This window comes from Gigantopelta aegis, chromosome 9 (assembly GCF_016097555.1).
Source record: "Gigantopelta aegis isolate Gae_Host chromosome 9, Gae_host_genome, whole genome shotgun sequence".
NCBI lineage: Eukaryota > Metazoa > Mollusca > Gastropoda > Neomphalida > Peltospiridae > Gigantopelta > Gigantopelta aegis.
Window position 1 is genome coordinate 70,961,616 of NC_054707.1, and position 20,268 is coordinate 70,981,883.

Below are 20,268 nucleotides of genomic sequence, written 5' to 3' on the forward strand. Positions count from 1 at the left end.
CGGGAGTAAATTTTCGCGACCAGTCAATTATAGCCATTTCGCGGTTTGTATTTTCGCGTAGTCTTTTCTTTTCTTTTTTCTTAAGTCAGTAAAAAAGAAGGATATAGAGAATGCAAAAGAACAAATGCAATACTTTGTACTTTTTAATCCTGTGACTGACTTAGCCTAATAGTATTTGACCGATAGCCAAGTGGTACAATCACATGCGTTTTATCTCGCGATGGCTGCTTGGCTCATGCACAATAAATGACTGTAATATCGAATGTGGATTAATCAACTCTCCCATAAGTATTCTAATTAATAAATTTCAGTTGTTGAAAATGTCTCATCTATTTTGTTTGTGTACGCACATTCTCAAAAGTACCAACCGATTAGGCTTATGTCAAGACATCGGAATGAGTCGGTCATTTCGATTGTTCAGATAAAACTAGCAGGATGTACTAATTTCTAAATGTTTACTTACGAATTAATATACAGAATTGACTGAAAATGTTTGTTAAAAAATATTTTAGTTTCAGTCTTCACAAAAGTTCTGTAATGTTAATATGGCAGGTTCAATTCTACATTGGTTAACAAAAAATGCTAGTAAGCCTGAAACTGTTTTACCCGACCCCTTAATGTGTTCAACGATTGAAGATGTTCAGTGTACACAGGCCGCAAATGATGCAGTTGATAAGTTAAACTCTGTAACAAATCGGAAAAGAAAACGTGGTGACTATGAAATGTATGATGCAGACCAGAGAGCAAAAATTGCTAAACTAGCCATAGATATCGGACCAACAAAAGCTGCCAAAACACTGTCGGCGACACTGGCAAAAAATATTAATGAAAGTACAATCCGGTCAATCAAATCGGCTTACCTACGGAAGATGAAACAGGCTGATTATGGCACGCCGATATCGACACTATCCAAAGGAAAACATGGTCCACCGCCAATGTTGGGTGAAAAACTAGATGGAAAAGTACAGGACTGAATACGTAAAGTTTGTTTATCGGGTAGAATTGTAAATTCAAGAACTGTTATGGGTGGCATTGAAAGCATTGTGACAAAGTTCGACAGAAACCGACTGCAGAAGTATGGAGGCCATGTTAATTTGAAAGTAACCCTGGCCAAATCAATTCTTGATAGAATGGGATTTGTCAAAAGAAAGGGAACCAAAGATTCGAAGAAACTTCCAGATGACTTTGATAGCATAAAGTCCACTTTTTTAAGTTAACCAGAGTGAATGAATGCCGAAAGGAGCACAACATTCCCAATGAGATGATCATCATTAATTTTTGAAACAAATTTGTGAGTAAATGAAATGTGTTAACCTTATCTTTGTTTGTGTTATTTTTTTTAAAAGATGATACTAGTATTAATATTCGCGTGAGTTTAAATTTCGCGGTCAAATTAAAATCGCGAAAAACGCGAAAATTGCACCCACGCAAATATTACCCGTTTTACAGTATTTCATCTGCTCTGTCTAGCTGAACTGGCCCTGCTCTCGTGTTACTGAAAGTTTACTATCTTAAGACTAACAAAGTCCACTGACTTTATCTACATACCATGCCGTTTGTATGTGTGACAATTTATTAAGGCCTTCAGTCTAGAATTTACATATTCATAAACTTGATGTTCACCAGGTAACCTAAATTGTACCTAAATAATGAACATTAATATATTCAATGGTGTCTGCAATGTTAAACTCTGTTAAAACTCTGTTAAAACTCTTACCAATTAAAAATATGACTGAATTTTTTCTGTTGTCACTTTTTCCTAGGCAAACATTTTGTTAGTTTTGCTGAAGACATGAAGAACACATATGCACCGTATTGCCGAAATCATGACGATGTCATCACTCTTTTAGAAAAGGTAATATTGAAAACAATAGCATTTTATTGGATTTAAATGTTTTAATAAAACAAATTTTATAGAATGACATTTTTTTGTTTCATATTACATGCAGTTTTTTTTACCAGAAATGTATGCATTACATGCAGATTTGAATCCGGATTCAAATAAGGATCTTTCAGTGGGCGACATTTCTTGCTGTCATTGGCTCCAGAAAATATGAGATTGGTAGCATTTTCTGCCAGCATTAATGTTGGAAAATATAAGATTGTGCAGCAATTCTTGCTGACGGTAGCTCTAGAAAAGAATAGATAGATAGTAGCTCTGGAAAATGTGAGATTTTGGTACATTTCCTGTTGGCAGTAGCTCTGGAAAATATTAGATTGGGCATTTCATTTCATTTCAACTTATTTTCTTGCTTATATCCAATTAAGGTTCAAGCACACTATCCTGGGCACACACCTCAGCTATCTGGGCTGTCTGTCCAGGACAGTGAGTTAGTTGTTAGTTGGTTTGTGGTTAGTGAGAGAGAAGAGGGTGTAGTGGCCTTACATCTACCCATTGAGCCCGTAAGAACTCCCTCTGGGTTAGAGCCAGTACCGGGCTGTGAACCCTGTACCTACCAGCCTGTAGTCCAATGGCTTAACCACTGAGCCACCGATGCCGGTCTAGATTGAGCAGCATTTCCTGCTGACAATAGCTCAGGAAGATGCATCATTAAGCAGCATATCCTGCTGACAGCAAGAAGGGTGTTAAACAAATATATCTTTCCTGTAGGTGGTGCTTAACATAGCTTCTTTCTCCGAGATAGTCTGAGAACCCAAAATATATAAAATTAAACTGAAGTGATCTACTAAGTAAGTAACTTCATTTGTCTTTGTTTCAGTTTGATGGTGATGCCGAAGTGAAGGACTTTTTCAGCAGGAAGATCATGGAATTACGTGAGCACACTAATGTGTTTGACTTGAAGGCCATGCTCATAAAACCAGTGCAGCGGATTCTTAAATACCCATTACTGCTCAGTGAACTTAGCAAGGTGGGTAACTTCGCTGCATATTGCAAGACAAGGTTCATACGAGTCATGAAAATCCTGGAAAGTCCTGGAATTTACAGTTTTCATTTTCCAAGCTTGGAAAGTCACGGAATGTTTTAGTTTGGTCATGGAAACTTGTGGGAAATGAAATGGGTTGATCATTAATTAATTTGTTTGTCCTATTTAAAATAATACAAGAAGAGATTGGCAATATGTGTCAGCATATTGTAATATCATATATTTGTATGTTGGTGATTGCAGACAAGCCTAGACAATCTTAAAAATTTTTATGGAAAATTTCTTTTAAAAGTCTAAGAAAGTCATAAAATTCGGTTCAACCCTGTAAAGGAAGACAGTTGTAGATCTTTTCAAAATTTGTACAGTTTTGCTTTAAATTAGATTTACTTGTTTTTGCATGGGCATGTTTTTCTAAAATTTAATAATATACATGTAGTTTTCTCAGAGAATTAACTATAGAAAGAATTTCTTTTTTAAATTGCTAAATAGTCAAAACATTTTTTTACTTCTTACAGGCAACAGAGGATGACCATCCAGACAAAGAGGAGATCAACAGAGCCATTTGTGCCATGACTGGCGTGGCAACGGCCATCAACGAATACAAGAGAAGAAAAGATTTAGGTATTTAAAGGGACTTGGTCATGGATTTAAATATCATTCTCAGGGCTCGAACTTAATGATGGCACCAATGACAATTGCCGTCATTGTGATATAAATTGATGTAGGTCATGGCCATGACCACTGGCAAGTTTCTGCAGCGGAATAAAAATTACTGCTGTCGGTAAAGCTCTTGAATAATGGCAAAATGTATACACAATTTTGTACATTTAAAATAAGACTTCATACAGCAAAAAGGGATGGGACGTAGCCCAGTGGTAAAATGCTCACTTGATGTGCGGTTGGTTTGGGATCGATCCTCGTCAGTGGGCTCATTGGGCTATTTCTCGTTCCAGCCAGTGCACCATGACTGGTATATCAAAGGCCGTGGTATGTGCTATCCTGTCTGTGGGATGGTGCATATATAAGATCCCTTGCTACTAATGGAAAAAAAATGTAGTGGGTTTCCTCTCTATGACTGTGTCAAAATGACCATATGTTTGACATCCAATAGCCGATGACTAATAAATCAATGTGCTATAGTGGTGTCATTAAACAAAACAAAACAAAACTTTACAGTCATGATTATTTGCTGCAAAAGTTGATTAAAACATTTGCTGAGGGTGGCAGATTCCTGTATTGCTTATATTCCTAAATTACATCTGTCATACATTAGAACATTAATTTTATTTCTTCCTTCTAAAGATGGATTAACCAACAGTAATACAACTTTAAATGGCTCCGAATCATTTGTGGAGCTACAATAATCCAGAAGAAAAAAAGTGATGTTAATGAGAATGGACCAGTGGTTGCCTAATTACACCCTAGTATGAAAAACAACCTATGGCTATCTCTGTCCCAGGACAGATTGCTGGCTATCCAGAAATCGGCCCCGGGACAGACATGCTCGAAACCTTAGTGGCATGTGAGCATGTTAAAAAATTACCTATAAAAAATACCCTGTACAAATCCACATAATGTAAAGTAAACTTATATTTTCATGTTAAATAAAAGTAGTAAAAGCAAGTAATAAATTTATACTTTAATCAAAATGAAATCTGTTTTGGTGTTGTGTTTTCACTCACATACATAACATGCATAAATTAAGTAATATTAGCGTCAAAAACCCCCCATCAAACTTGAAGGGTGTATACTACCAAATCAAATCCCATAGATGACAATAGTAGCATATGTGGCTAAAACTCGTACCAGCAGCATATCAATCAACATAAACACAACAGATATAAATACTACCACCCCTCACCCTTAAAGTAAATCAGAAAAAATTGGGGGTCAAGCTGCTTATTTTAGGGTCTATGGCTACCCTAGTTCTACACAGAATTTGTGTACTTTATTACAGGTATCTCATACATGTTTCAGCACAAGGCTACTTGACACAGTGGTACTCGATAAAATAAAATTGCATACATTTTTGGCCCAGATGAAACTAATTTTGTTTACAACCAACACACATTTATCACCAATCACAGGAGTTGTGGTGTTAACTTCTCTATCAAAATTTGTGTACACCTCAAACTTTGACCCAGCCAGAAGTTATTTGATTTAGTATTACCTATGAAGATGGTCATACATAATACTGGTAGCTGAAAATATTAATACATTTTAAGTTGCAATATTTTCTTAACAGATTGTTTTAACTTAATAATTAGTGAAAACAAATTAATTTCCTAAAAGATACAAATTGTTGCTGGGTCAGACATGAAAAATACTTGTACTTGTTAACTAAATAGTTAGTCAAAGGGGAGATAATCAGTTTTTGTCTCTTAATACTAAGTAGTCGTATTGAATGGTTAAAAATTAAATAAGTTTGCTGTTTAATGGGTCTATTTATTTCTTTTCAGTTTTCAAATACAAAAAAGATACAGACCAAACATTTAGTGACAAGATATCTAAGCTGAATCTTCATTCTCTGAGAAAGAAATCTGGCCGAATACGTGGTCGTCTGTCCACTAATCTGGGAATTAGTCTAGTGGTGAGTTATTTTTAATCTAATCCTAACCCATTCAAAACCAGTATCCTGGTATAACTTACTACAGGTTTAGGTTTAAAGTCTTCGGAAAATAATTTTTATAGGAGACTTGTTTTTAGTGTGGGGTCACATTTCTTTTTTCTTTTTTCTTTATAGAATATTTTTTGTTCTCACAAACGGATAAAATATTCTGAAACTTTCTAATGTTGTTCTTATGCTGGTTCATAAAACAATCCAAAAACATAGAAGTACAATATTTTACAGATGTTTGCCATATTAAATTTTTGTATCTTTGTTAAATGTAATTTGTTCAAACTTTGCTTTTCATGCACACAGAAAAGAAAGACTTTCCTACATGTATAATAATGATAATAATAATAATTATTATTTTAATTTATATTTCATCTGAGTTTTAAAAAAAGAGTTTCCAATCTTTTCATGAAGTTTTAGGCACTAAAGTATCCATTGCCGTTTTCTGTTATTCACTATATGTTTGTACATATAATATGAAATTATAAATGATCACCTCTACACACTTCTATGGCATTTGTGATTCTATTAAGATTTTTGTTTTAGAATCGGGATGAAAATTTTGAGCGAGAAGAAGTGAAATTCCGTCATCTTGAAAAAGCAATCCGTATTCATCTAAAAAACATTATCACGTACATGGAACAGTTTCAGGTACTTGAGAACAAATAAATGTGTAATCACTGGGTATTTAAAACTAAATTTTGTCTGCAATTGAGTTCACTGACAATTCTGCTTAAGATATGAATAACTGCAGTATAAGTTAGTAATGCTTTCATTTCTAAAAGTATATATTATTAGGTCACATGCATTTCATTTTATTCATTGGCATTTTCATGGCTGTCTGTAGAGGACAAGGGTTTGCAGTTAGTTGCTAGTTGTCACTGAGACTAGTCTGTGTAGTACATTTTACACTTCCCCCAATAAAACTCATTTTTGGTTTGAGCTAGTACTGGTATTTGAACCCAGGACCTGCCAGCCTTAGAACCAATGACTTTTAGCAATTACACCCTGTAGGCTGTCGATATTACATTCACTAAACCTGTTTAATAAATATTTCTATCCTGATCAAGTTTTCAAGAACGATGCTATTGCATTGCATATTTTTGTTTGAAACAGATTTTATTTTTATTTTACAGGAGAGTGTTGGCAGTCAGGAAGGGTTTGTTGCAGACATCATGGACCTGTATGACGGCCAGCCCAGTGAGGAGGTCACTGAGTACAAGGCAGTGCAGAACAAAATAGTCACAGATCTCTTTGAGGAAATGGTAAATACACTAAAGTCCTGGTAACTCAGTCTTTGTAAACGTTTTGTCATAATAGAATAACCAGTTTATGTTGATCTAGAATACTAAACTTTATATATATATATTAGATAATATTGACTATGCTATTTAAGGTAATTGAGTTCTTTTAGTGTTGCGTCTAGAATTGTTTTGAAAGTTTCAATAGTTTTAAAAAAAAATGTAAATTAAGATATTTTACAGTTTTTAATGATTGATTTAAAGCTTTAGGGGCCGTCCATAATTTTCAACATTTTCACGAGCGTACAAACCGTACGCTTTTGACCACCCCCTCCCCCTCAAAAGTGTACGTCCCCAAATGAAAAATGTTGATCGACATTTTTCATTTTCAAAAAAAGTGTACGCTGGCTCCTTAACCCCCTCGCCCCCACGTATGGTTTGTACGCTCGTGAAAATGTTGAAAATTATGGACGGCCCCTTAAAGATGTGACTAAATGCTTAGCATAAATATTAAATTCAACAATGTAAAGACTATTTGATAACCTACAGGTTACAACAAGTTTATGAATCTTTACAATAGCCATGAATTTTACTCTAAAACATGAACAACCATTCTTGATGTAGTTTGATGCCTGAAAAAATATGGACTGAAATATTTTCAGTCACCTGTTAATTTTTTCTACATATACAGAAACACTTGATAGGTGTAAATGCTAAGATGGTAATATTATATTTATTGCAGAAGGAGATGGTACATAACCTTGGTTATTGCTCCGCTGAACAGACTGATTGGACTGTGTGCTGGGCCAAACAATGTCATAGAGAAACGTTTCGACAAGCTGCTCGATTACGAAAGTCAGCTGCGAAAAGCTAAAGACAATGAAAAGGTCAGTATGGCTTTTTATAGGCAATGAATTAAGGGCTAATTTCAGGGGTTAACCATATATACGTTACGCAAAAAACAGATCCAGGTAACCCATTTTGTTTTTATATGACTCGTCATGACCAGGTAAATGATGTTCTAAATTTAATGCTCACATGAAAAATGAATTTGCAAAGCTAGACTTCCGTGAGTGACATGTATATGAAACTATCGTTCTCAGTCTTGAATTTGTACAAATGTTTGTATTTACTGTGGTTTTAGTTCTTGTTTGTGGCAAGCAGTTGGCAGTTGAGAAAGAAATGGTGGTGGAAAATTAAAATCAACTTTCCTAATTTGTTCTTTAATACATTTGGTTAATTAAAAAAATTAAAAATTCACTAGCTCTACTTGAGTTAATACAATTTTACTAATAGTAATAATGTCACCTAGAGAGGGAGCAAGAGCTTAAAAACACTAAAATTGGGGGTGGGATGGGGGCAGGATATTCATATTTACAAAATAAACCTTTTTTCACTAGCCGTTGGGCCTGGCAATAGTAGTTATTTACTAGCCCAACATTGAATATCACTAGCCATGGGAGTGGATAATTAGATAATTAAATCTAGAAGCGCTGTTGAAGTTTTCTCTCAAGTATTTGTGTGCATACAGTAATATAGCAACCCATAGGGTTGGGTTTTTTAAAGTTTGTAATAACCACAAGCTGAAAACGTCAGCACAGCAGCTCCTAGAATCATCAACTGTTGAATGCTCGAAACTCTAGTGGTATATGAGCATGTTAAAATTATTCGCACTCGCACTCAACTGTTGGTTTGTCTAACTATTTTTAAATTTTAGTCGGGTTACATGGTCCTGACAGACAGTCTGTAAAACTGAATAGAAACCTGTCAACCAACCATCTGTTCCTAGTTGACTTTATTGACGGTTTACGTACTGTATTGATTTGGTTGAAATTGGCACTTACGTCTCGTTCTATCTTACTAAAGTCATTGGAAGATCTCTTGAAGGAGAGAATTGTGTTTTGTTTGACTTGTATCAATAAATATACAACTTTTCATTATTCTTTCTTAAATTGTTATAAATAAAACATATCAAGCTTTAAAAAAAAAGAACAACAAAAAGGTGTAATGCTGCAGAAATAGGGGGCAGGATTTAGCTCAAGTTAGTTGAGTGCTCGCTTGAAGTGCTTGCATCACAGGATCAAACCACCTTGGTGGATCCGTTCAGCTCATTGAGGTTTTTCTCGTTCCAACCAGTGCACCACAACTGGACAAAGGCCGTGGTATGTGCTTTCCTGTCTGTGGAAAAATGCATATAAAAGATCCCTTGCTGCATTAGACAAAAATGTAGCAGGTTTCCTCTGATGACTACAAGTCAGAATTACCAAATGTTTGACATCGACACCCAATAGCCGATGTATTTTTCGTGCTGGGGTGTCGTTAAACATTCATTCATTCATTCATTCATTCATTCCAATAGCCGATGATTAATTAATCGATGTGCTCCAGTGGTGTCGTTAAACAAAACAAACTTTTGTTGCAGAAATGTTAAACAGCAACATGAAGTAAATATTTTTATTTTTCTTTCCCAGACTGATGCTTTACTTGCAACACGGAATGACTACGAAGCGATGAACGCACAGCTGCTTGACGAGTTGCCCAAGTTCTATAGCATGGCGTTCAAACTCCTCACCGATTGCTCGGGGGTCTTTATCAAAGCACAGACAATCTTTATGGACAAGGCGTTGAAAGAAACCTGTGTATTAATGCAGGTAAATACTTTCTTATGGTACACATTATTGATATATCATATTTACAGGGTTTGTTTTGTAATTGTTTCTTTGTATTGGGCCATGCCTTAATGACATGTCCATAGTTTATAACAGCAGTTAGCATTATTTCTGGGTACCCAAGACAATATATAGGTCTCCTAGCTTGTATTTGGTGATTTATTTTCATGGCAACATGACCAACTGGTCCTGCCCAACAAACAAAAAAAAACGTCAGTGGAAGTGGGGATAGTCAGACAATAAACATGGCTGCCATGGAGAGATTAATGATGTCATAAATTTCCAAATTGCAAAATTTTACTAATTTTGTTTGTCAAGACCAAACCTGGCTGCTTTAACTGTACTTTTTAACATGATTTCAATAGACATTGCTGCCTTAATAGTGAAGCGTCCCGATGTAGCGGTACAATAATTACTTGATGCAGTATCTTTTTAACCTACATGTATGTCATCACCTAGAAAGAAAGAAACAATCAAACATGTATCCCCAGTAGAATGAAAGTGCTATTTTATGTCAGTACAAAGTAATCATGTAATCTCTGCCTACCATTCTCATTATCTTAATATAAAAAACTTTCCATTTTCTCCCACGATTTTGATCTGTTTCGACCCTTTCTGTCAGTTTCCTCCAACTCTGTCTTCTGAGCTGTCCACACCATCGCCTACCTGTCTCAACGTCCTCCATGGGTGCAGTATCTGTGTACTTCCCTGCACCCACCTGGCATCCTCGTCCTCTGCCGCTAATAAATCTGGTCTGACCCACAGCACTAACTAGCGAACTCTGGTAGTAAGGGAGCATAGTAGGTAGTTAAAAGTACCTCTTAAGAGTGCCAGAAGTAACTACTGAACACTCATCGAAGTGGTCAAACTAAGCCCACAGCTAAAAGCTGATGGGGAATGACAGGTGTGTGGCATGGATAGCCACAAGAGACGAGCACCTGTCACAGTTGGAGAAACAAGGACTGGGATGTTGAGGTGGACAGCGAAAGAAGTTGAAAGATAGGAGGAGTTGCCAGATCGGGAAGAAATGAGGTGGAATTCAAAGGAGTAACAGGAAAGGGGACAGTGGGATAAAAAAAATCATGTAAGAAACAAGATAACACAAACATAAAAGAAATGTATTGTGGACAAGCGAAATGAACAGTCCATTAATTGTTGTTGTTGATACAGGTAGATGTACTATGTTAGCTCCACACCTTGTCATTTCTGTGCTGCTCCGCATTAGAGGTACGTACAGGAAAAATTCTGCCAACTAACATAAATGTTTAGCTTCCACTGATTTGACAGTGAAAATAAATGCCAACTATGATTATTTAATTGATTTGAGCTAAAACTAAAGTTAATTCTGTATAAACAACTAATCATTTATACACCCGTGTCACAGGGATCCTATAATACCCGTAACTGAATAAAACACGATTATCCAAATATCTCTCCTAACTGTATATCTGTTAGATCTCTCTGTAACGGGCAGTTATATACCCGCGTGGCTCGGCTCTAGGTATGATCAGAGATAAGATCTTATATAAAGTATATGTAATATAGCACGTTTAGTTCACTAGAAACCACAACAAAAACACAATACACTTTGGAATCTGTATTAACCTATGCTGACAAAGGTACTGCCGCAGTAGTTAATTAACAACAACAAATAATAACAACCCAGAACTGATCACTTAATTAGTTAATCTCTAGGTGTCTAGTTTACACAATATTCTAATCACTTCACCGTGACACAACACCCACGTGTGATAATTGAGAAACGCTTCCAGGGGAACTTAATTAATAAAGGAATTACAACTCTATTCCTAACTGGTTAATTTTTAATTAACCCTTAACTACTCATTCAGTAACCTTGTAATACAGAATTAATACTGGTACCTATCACAATAAAGACAATAACCTACAGTTTACCTAGGTCCTCTAGGATGACTGGTTAAGCTTTATATATATTAGAACAGTGAGCCTACAGTTTACTGCGTCAGATTACCGGCTGCACCGTCTAAATAATATTGGTATAATACAGTATTAAAATATTTAAAGTCACATCAATCACATCAAGGTTATACAGAGCAGAAATAATATATAATTACCAGTCCGGATGGACAACGTTCCCCCTATAGCCTTCCTATGTTTCTCCCTGATATCTCTAAAACCCTAGCTATTTATTATAAAACCGAATATCGCCTGGGGGTACATCGCGGCACCAAATACCTACAAGTGATATTTCCACAGCGACCAAGACGGCATCTCTTTCTTAGAAGCCTAGACTGGTCGTCGCCTAGTTCCAAAATCACAGTCGTAAAAACTGCACTCACGGAGGTATTACGTAACTACTGGCCACATGGCCTCCGCACCTGGTCTGGGTGTGTATTGAAAACAGCACGACCACCGTCGCGCAGAGGTATTACGTAACAAAGTGCCCACCTGGGCTTAAGTGCATATTGGAACTGCACACGGCCCTCTAAAACAATTAATATCGCCACAGGCGAAAACAAAATTAAGAGCATGTTCCGTCACAACCCGTCTATGATGGGTCGTATTATGGTATGGCGTTGTCCGTCCGTCCGTCCGCCATCTGTCTCTTAACATTTTCTTGTTTTGTTTTGCAGTGTGATCTTTAAAAGTTGCATTTGCCAGATGCACTAATAATTTTTTTTATTTTTGTGTATACCAATCCCAGCGCAATAATATCATGTTGCATTATTTTCATGATTGACAGTATATGCTATTACATGGAAAATAACAATAATAAATAATTTCCAAACACTTGGTTATTTAAATATTACAAAGATTGACGTACCTGTGTTCATAAAAAAAATTCAGAAAGAAGCTTTTATCAATTTTTTTATTACTTTTTCAAGGACGACATTATTGCTAAACCGGACTATATTAAGCTGCTACAACTAGTGATGACACGACAAATGGGTACAACTAGTGACGACACGACAAATGGGTACAACTAGTGACGACACGACAAATACCTAATAAAATTATTGTATCATGTACAGTAGAATCTCAATGGCTCGAACACTGTCGGTGCATCAAAGTCTGTTAGATCCATCGGGTAGTTCAAACCAGGCATTCGGCCGTTGTCGGGTGCTTCTGTAACACTAAAACTAATCGGAACACCTCGCATATTTTTGTAAAACTGGCTTGGGCGAGATGGTCCGATTGACTCATAAGTAACGAAGTTGCCGTCAAATGTCGGATGAGATATATATTTGTAACTATTATTTATCACCGTTAAATAAACAACAAACACACTGGTAGTCTGTATTTATAAATATTTATTAATTTAAAAAATCGTTCTTTATTATGCTGTTGTAGAATCTTTTGCGACTTATTGACGTTGAGAAAAAATGAAAGTGCATGAAGCACAGGCAGAGGCCCTTTACCTGTTATTGTTGCAATCACTACATTACATTGATCTCTCCTGTATTTCAAGTTAAAAACAAAATATGCCGACGCTCATGCTTAGAGTAGCGATTAAAATGATTAAAGTAAACCGGCGAGGCCTGCCTAGGCTCACCAATTGATTGGTGTTACATGCAAGGTTCATTCAGCTAACTATTATTGTAGTACAATTGTCTGTACTAGAAAGATAATTACCGATAGGTGCTAAATAAACAACATGATAAGCCAGCATATGATCTAGGATTAATTCGTTCCACTTCCGAATTTATAATAACTTACTTTGTGACTGACGTGAAAGGGTCGATGAAAAATTTGTTTATAAATAAAAATTTTGTATTTCTTCGGATAGGCTTAGTCGTTCGAGCTAAATATGTTTAATTTTACAGTTCGGACCAATAAACTGGTTTGAGAGAAAGCTTCTGTTCGACCCCAGGGGTATTCGACCAATCAGCACCAAAATAAAAGGTTTTAATAGAGAGAAAAAATCGGGACATTGTTCTTTGTTCGAGAATAATGGTAGATTCGACGGTTGAGCGTTCGAGCCAATGAGATTCTACTGTACTTATGTTTACAGGTTTAGTGGGATGCTAAATTAAGAAAGCTACATGGTATTCCTCATTCATAGCAACAGTGCAGATATAGTAGATAATTATGTTAATGTTTTTGGGGATGCTGAATTCAAAATTGCATTTTTGGATAATGCTAAATAATAGCTAGGAGACTGTTAACTTGTAGCTAGCAGCTTTAACATGCCTTTGTATTGCACTGTTAATATGCTAATGTATTTTACAGTTATCCATGATTACTGATTACTGCAGACTTTTTTTTTATATTGTATATTTAATAAGTCCTTATATTTTACAGTTACCATAATGATTGTTTTCTGGGTACAGAAGACAATATTATTTCTTTGTTTTGGACTGTTAATATACTTTTATATTTTACAGTTAATTACTGCTGGGTACCAAAGACTGTATGTTTTTTGTATTAGACTGTTAATACGCTATTACATTTGACAGTTACTGTTACTTCTGGGTACAGAAATTGTATTTTTTATTTGTATTCAGCTGTTAATATATGCCATTATGTTTTACAGTTACTGTTACTACTGTATTGTTTTTTGTTTTTTTTATTACTGTTAATACACCATTATATTTTACAGTTACACTTACTATTGAGTACCAAAGACAATATTATTTCTTTGCATTAGACTGCTAATACACTGTTACTTTTTGCAGTTACTGTTACTACAGGGTACTGAAGACAGTATTATTAGTTTTATATTGGACTTATAATATGCCATTATGTTTTGCAGTTACCATTGCTACTGGGTATCAAAGGCAGTATTATTTCTTTGTATTGGACTGTTAGAATACCATAATGATTATGTTTTACAGATACCATTACTACTGGGTCCCGAAGATACTTGTAGTATTGTTTCTTTGTATTAGACTGTTAATGCACTATTGTTTTACAGTTACCATGGCTACTGAGTATTGAAGACAGTATTGTTTCTTTGTATTAGACTGTTAATGCACTATTGTTTTACAGTTACCATGGCTACTCAGTATTGAAGACAGTATTGTTTCTTTGTATTAGACTGTTAATGCACTATTGCTTTACTGTTACCATTGCTACTGGGTATTGAGGACAGTATTATTTCTTTGTATTGGACTGTTAATATTTTGTATTGGATTGTTAATTTTACAGTTACCATGGCTACTGAGTATTGAAGACAGTATTGTTTCTTTGTATTATACTGTTAATATTTTGTATTGGATTGTTAATTTTACAGTTACCATGGCTACTGAGTATTGAAGACAGTATTGTTTCTTTGTATTAGACTGTTAATGCACTATTGTTTTACCATTACCATTGCTACTGGGTATTGAGGACAGTATTATTTCTTTGTATTGGACTGTTAATATTTTGTATTGGATTGTTAATTTTAGTTACCATGGCTACTGAGTATTGAAGACAGTATTGTTTCTTTGTATTAGACTGTTAATGCACTATTGTTTTACAGTTACCATTGCTACTGGGTATTGATGACAGTATTATTTCTTTGTATTGGACTTAATATTTTGTATTGGATTGTTAATTTTACAGTTACCATGGCTACTGAATATTGAAAACAGTATTGTTTCTTTGTATTAGACTGTTAATATTTTGTATTGGATTGTTAATTTTACAGTTTCAATGGCTACTGAGTACTAGTATTGAAGACAGTATTGTTTCTTTGTATTTGACTGTTAATTTGTTTTGGACTTAATTTTACAGTTGCCATGGCTATTGGATATTGAAGGCAGTATTATTTCTTTGTATTGGACTGTTAATACTTTGTATTGGACTCTTAATTTTACATTTACCATTGCTATTTGGTATAAAAAACAGTATTGTTTCTGTGTATTGGACTGTTAATACTTTGTATTGGACTGTTAATTTTACAGTTACCATTGCTACTGGGTACCAAAGACAGTATTGTTTCTTTGTATTGAACTGTTGATACTTTGTATTGAACTGTTAATTTTACAGTTACCATTGCTACTGGGTACCGAGGACAGTATTATGGAAACATTCAATGTGAGACACACAGCCGAGCTTGACAAGGTTTCACTCCTGTCTTTCATCCCGAGGGGATTCAACCCCAAGCTGGACACCCTGAACAAGATGGACAAGAAACAGAAGAGAATGTCCTGGGATACCACCATGACAAAACCCAATATGGTAAACATTTTATAGTTTATATACAGGCTATCACTGGCTTGATAAAATCCTCTTCTTCGGTTGTTTGTGAAGGTTTATTTTTTGTCCTATACTGTAACACAACCTCTCACTAATAGTATACCTTAACCCCCCCCACCTTTTCCAATGGACTGCTCTAAATATCTCAATAAATATTTAATTGTGTTCTCATCCTTTCTTCCTTGTTCTTATGGTGTAAAATTTTCCTACATTTAGTTACTTATAAAGTTGACATTCATGTCACATTTCTTATCACAACTATATATAAGTCCTACATTTGATAAACTCATTGTTTTTGTGACTTTATTTAATTTTTTCATTGAGATAATTACATTAAAAATAAATATTTATTTAGGTTCAGCAAAGTTTATACATTTTTTGCTAGCTTCAAGAATGAGCGTCAACTTAAGACTTAAAACATATGACAGACATCACTCTCAGACAAAATGTAGAATTATACTTTTGAAAACAAGTTATGGCCTCAATTAATATAGAAAAATAGAGCTGTATTACCAATCACCTAATATGTGGTTTCTGCCAGACGGTAAAACGGGTATGGTGCCATACCCAAATTTTTGTGTGGATTTAATTTTTTTAAGTTAACACTTTGACAAAATTAATTACTCTTATCATTACTGTATGATTTTTCTTAACCCTAACCCTAAACGTAACCCATTTTCTTTCTGGGAGAGGCCCCCCATACCCATTGTTGACTGTGGTTGCATTCAGTTCCATAGCGCCATACCCAAAAATTTCTTTCTGGCAAGAAACACTGTAGTAACAGTATACAGGTACAGTGAAACTTTTCTAAACCGGACACGCTCGGGACTAAGTTAAAAGTCCAGTTTTAAGAGGTATCCGGTTTACAGAGGTTCTCTTCTCCACAGCTATTTAAACAGGGACCATGAAAAAAGTCTGGTTTTGAGGGAATTCTGGTTGTTAGAAGGTCCAGTTTTGAGGGAATTCTGGTTGTTAGAAGGTCCGGTTTTGAGAGATTTCATTCACTGTATATATACATTTTGGAGCTCACTTAGAGTGATTGCGTAACATATGTGTGTTGTTTGTTCAAGGCAGCTCCACAGAGCCCACAGAGTGACAGCCAGCGTGTTTACCTCCGCCAGGTGTACCCGGCTGACAAGCTGTACCGCGTGTCGACCACGCACAAGGCTGCAGACGTGATGGAAATGTCTCTGAATGAAGGACACATGGTCGGACTTATCAAGGAGCAGGATCCGATGGGCAACAAGGAGAAGTGGTTTATTGATGATGGAAGTGGGTGTATTTGGCGATCATTGTCAACGTATCGTGTAGAATGTGTATTATGCATGTAACAAGGATAAGTGGTTTATTGATGATGGAAGTGGGTGTATTTAGCAATCGTTGTAAACGTATCGTGTGGAATGTGTATTATGCATGTAACAAGGAGAAGTGGTTTATTGATGATGGAAGTGGGTGTATTTGGCAATCGTTGTAAACGTATCGTGTGGAATGTGTATTATGCATGTAACAAGGAGAAATGGTTTATTGATGATGGAAGTGGGTGTATTTGGCAATCGTTGGAAACGTATTGTGTGGAATGTGTATTATGCATGTAACAAGGAGAAGTGGTTTATTGATGATGGAAGTGGGTGTATTTAGCAATCATTGTAAACGTATTATGTGGAATGTGTTTTATGCATGTTGTTCAAGATAATTATTTACTGACAAACAAGGATTCATGCTTTGGCAGTCAAAATAGTGAAAGAGTATATGATAAATTCAGTCAAGAACAAGTTCAGTGTTGAAATGACAGTGTTTATTTCAACAAATTAACTACTTAAGAAGGGCTCAGCACCAAATTAAGTTTGTAACTGTTTGAGTATTCCAGATAATTGCTCATTGATTGATTGGTAAGGAGAGAGAACTTGGTACATTGAAATTCAATACTTGAATATAGGATGATAAAAATCATGATAATTAATGTTTGCTAAATGTTTTTGTATCACAACAAAAATTAATAATCAGTTTATTCATTTGCAGCTATTCGAATATAATACTACTAAGCACGAATTTAGTATAGACTACATGTTACGTTTACCTTGTAGAACCCAGTGGTACATTGTGCTAAAGACAGCTAGAAGGAAGGAAATGTTTCATTTAACGACACATTCAACACATTTTATTTACGGTTATATGGCATCAGACATATGGTTAAGGACCACACAGATATTGAGTGAGGAAACCTGCTGTCGCTGCCCTTTTTGATTAGCAGCAAGGGATCTTTTATATGCACCATCCCACAGACAGGATAGTACATAGGACAGCATTTGTTACACCAGTTGTGGAGCACTGGCTGGAATGAGAAATAGCCCAATGGGCGAAAAGACAGCTTGAACAAACACATTGATGGCTGTAATTTTACCAGCAGTTTATAAATTGCTATGACTTTTTCTTTTGTTCAGCAGTGCTTCTAGAATTTTTATAAAATCCACTAGCCATGGTATCAGTGATTTAAAACATTTACTAGCTACGATTCAAAATTCACTAGCCCTACTTTACTTTACGTTAATACAGTTTTACTAAATAATAGTAATAATCAGATATGTCACCTAAAAAGGGAGATACAGCTTAAAAACACTAACATTGGAGGTTTGGGGTGGGGGAAGGATATTCATATTTACAAACCAGACTTAACTGCAACATTTGACCAATTGTTTTCAACTGGCTTTCGGGCATGGCAATAGTAGTTATTTACGAGCCCGACATTGAATATCACTAGCCATGGGAGTGGAGCTACCATAATCTAGAATGCCTGTGTTCAGTGTATAATATTGATAACAGATTATTATGATAAACAAAGGAACCTGAACGGCTATTAACCAACTTGCAACACATTAGTACGTTATACAGGATGTCCTGGGGTGGCATTAACTATTTATTGCCTTGTGAACACTAAATTAAGTTTTGAAAAAAATAGCATTAGAGAACATGTCTTTCTAAAATGTAATGCATATACATGTTATGACATTTGTATGCTTATGATTGTTTTTGTTGTTATAAATAATTTTTACCAAAATGGTTGCTGATTGATTTTGCTCTATATAATACATGTATGTATACAGAACTTTATATACATGTTCGTTGTTTTCGCTTCCTATTTATTGCACGAATTAATTTTGCACAATGATATATACCGCGAGACCGGTAGTAATAAATAGGAAACGAAAACAAAGTATGTGAAGTTCTGTATTTATTACATACCTTCTTTTATTTTTTACAAAAATGTTTTTCAATTTTTTAAATCTAAATTTAAATTTAAGAATCATACTTTTCGGCAATATTGTGTAATGTTTCAAATACGATGTGATGTAATTTGTAAATCAAACATGACATCAGTAATAAAAAGGTGCTAATGCCAATAAAATAAAAAGGGAATTCCCCATTTACAAGTTCCAGTCCAGATCGCACATATGTGTAATACAAGATAAATTTATCACACAGTTTGAAAATATCTTTATCACTATAGTAAGTTTGAATAGGTATGTAATAAATGTGTATTTATATATGTAATTGATGTGTATTCAAATGACTTGACTATTATTATTTATATAGCCATAAAAGGATTCTTTCCAAAACGACTGTTGGTTCCGTGGACCATTGAGAGTGTGTCCCCGGCTGGAAGTCTGAACAGTCTGGTTCTAGGAGACGGGGTTGACAGCCTCCTCACTGGTTCCCTGATGGGTGACACAGCAAGCGACACTACATCCGTCTCCTCGTTTGAACCGGCAATGTATCCACAGCTGCCAGTTACACCAGAACCGGAACCGGTTCAGCAACATGAGGTAAACACATGTACAGTTAATTCCCTCTAAACTGGACACCCACAGGATAAAAAAAAAAGAGACTTTTGTATTGATATTTAAAAAGCGGCCATTAGAAATGTCCTGTTTTGAGGGGTTTCATAATATTAGGGATGATTATTACACGAAATTCTGCTTTGCGATTTATCATGAACTGCTTTGGATTGGGTTTTTTATGTTCCTCTTTGTCTGAATTGGTTCCCATCAGTAATTATTGATTGATTTCTTTTCTCTTGCTTTTTAATTTGGCTTGGACTGTAATTACCAAATTACGTTGTTTAGTTTTATTTACTTGTCTTTAGTCTGTTTTCATCTCGGCTTGGACTGTAATGGCCAAATTACGTTGTTTAGTTTTATTTACTTGTCTTTAGTCTGTTTTCATCTCGGCTTGGACTGTAATGGCCAAATTACGTTGTTTAGTTTTATTTACTTGTCTTTAGTCTGTTTTTATCATATAGGGCGGGACGTAGCCCAGTGGTAAAGTGTTCGCTTGATGCATGGTCGGTCTGGGATTGATCTCCGTCGGTGGACCCATTGGATTATTTCTCGCTCTAGCCAGTGCACCATGACTGGTATATCAAAGGCCATGGTATGTGCTATCCTGTCTATGGGATGGTGCATATATAAGATCCCTTGCTGCTGCTAATCGAAAAGAGTAGCCCATGAAGTGGCGACAGCGGGTTTTCTCTCTCAATATCTGTGTGGTCCTTAACCATATGTCTGACGCCATATAACCGTAAATAAAAATGTGTTGAGTACGTCGTTAAATAAAACATTCCCTGATTTCCTGGTTTTTGTTATGTATACACAGTCTTCTATTTTATTATTCCTGAGGAAGCAGGCATTGTGCAAGTG

The 20,268-nt window shown here is 35.5% G+C and overlaps 1 protein-coding gene across 1 annotated transcript in view; it reads left to right on the plus strand.

Moving 5' to 3' along the window:
- LOC121380517 (dynamin-binding protein-like) overlaps window positions 1-20,268 on the plus strand; it is an 86,713-nt gene that overhangs the window by 63,141 nt on the left and 3,304 nt on the right. The window contains 12 exon segments of the mRNA XM_041509360.1: window positions 1,764-1,855; window positions 2,721-2,870; window positions 3,401-3,506; window positions 5,345-5,475; window positions 6,049-6,153; window positions 6,639-6,767; window positions 7,486-7,501; window positions 7,503-7,630; window positions 9,215-9,394; window positions 15,365-15,556; window positions 16,645-16,846; window positions 19,166-19,395. Of these exon segments, the coding sequence (XP_041365294.1) occupies window positions 1,764-1,855; window positions 2,721-2,870; window positions 3,401-3,506; window positions 5,345-5,475; window positions 6,049-6,153; window positions 6,639-6,767; window positions 7,486-7,501; window positions 7,503-7,630; window positions 9,215-9,394; window positions 15,365-15,556; window positions 16,645-16,846; window positions 19,166-19,395 (1,661 nt within the window).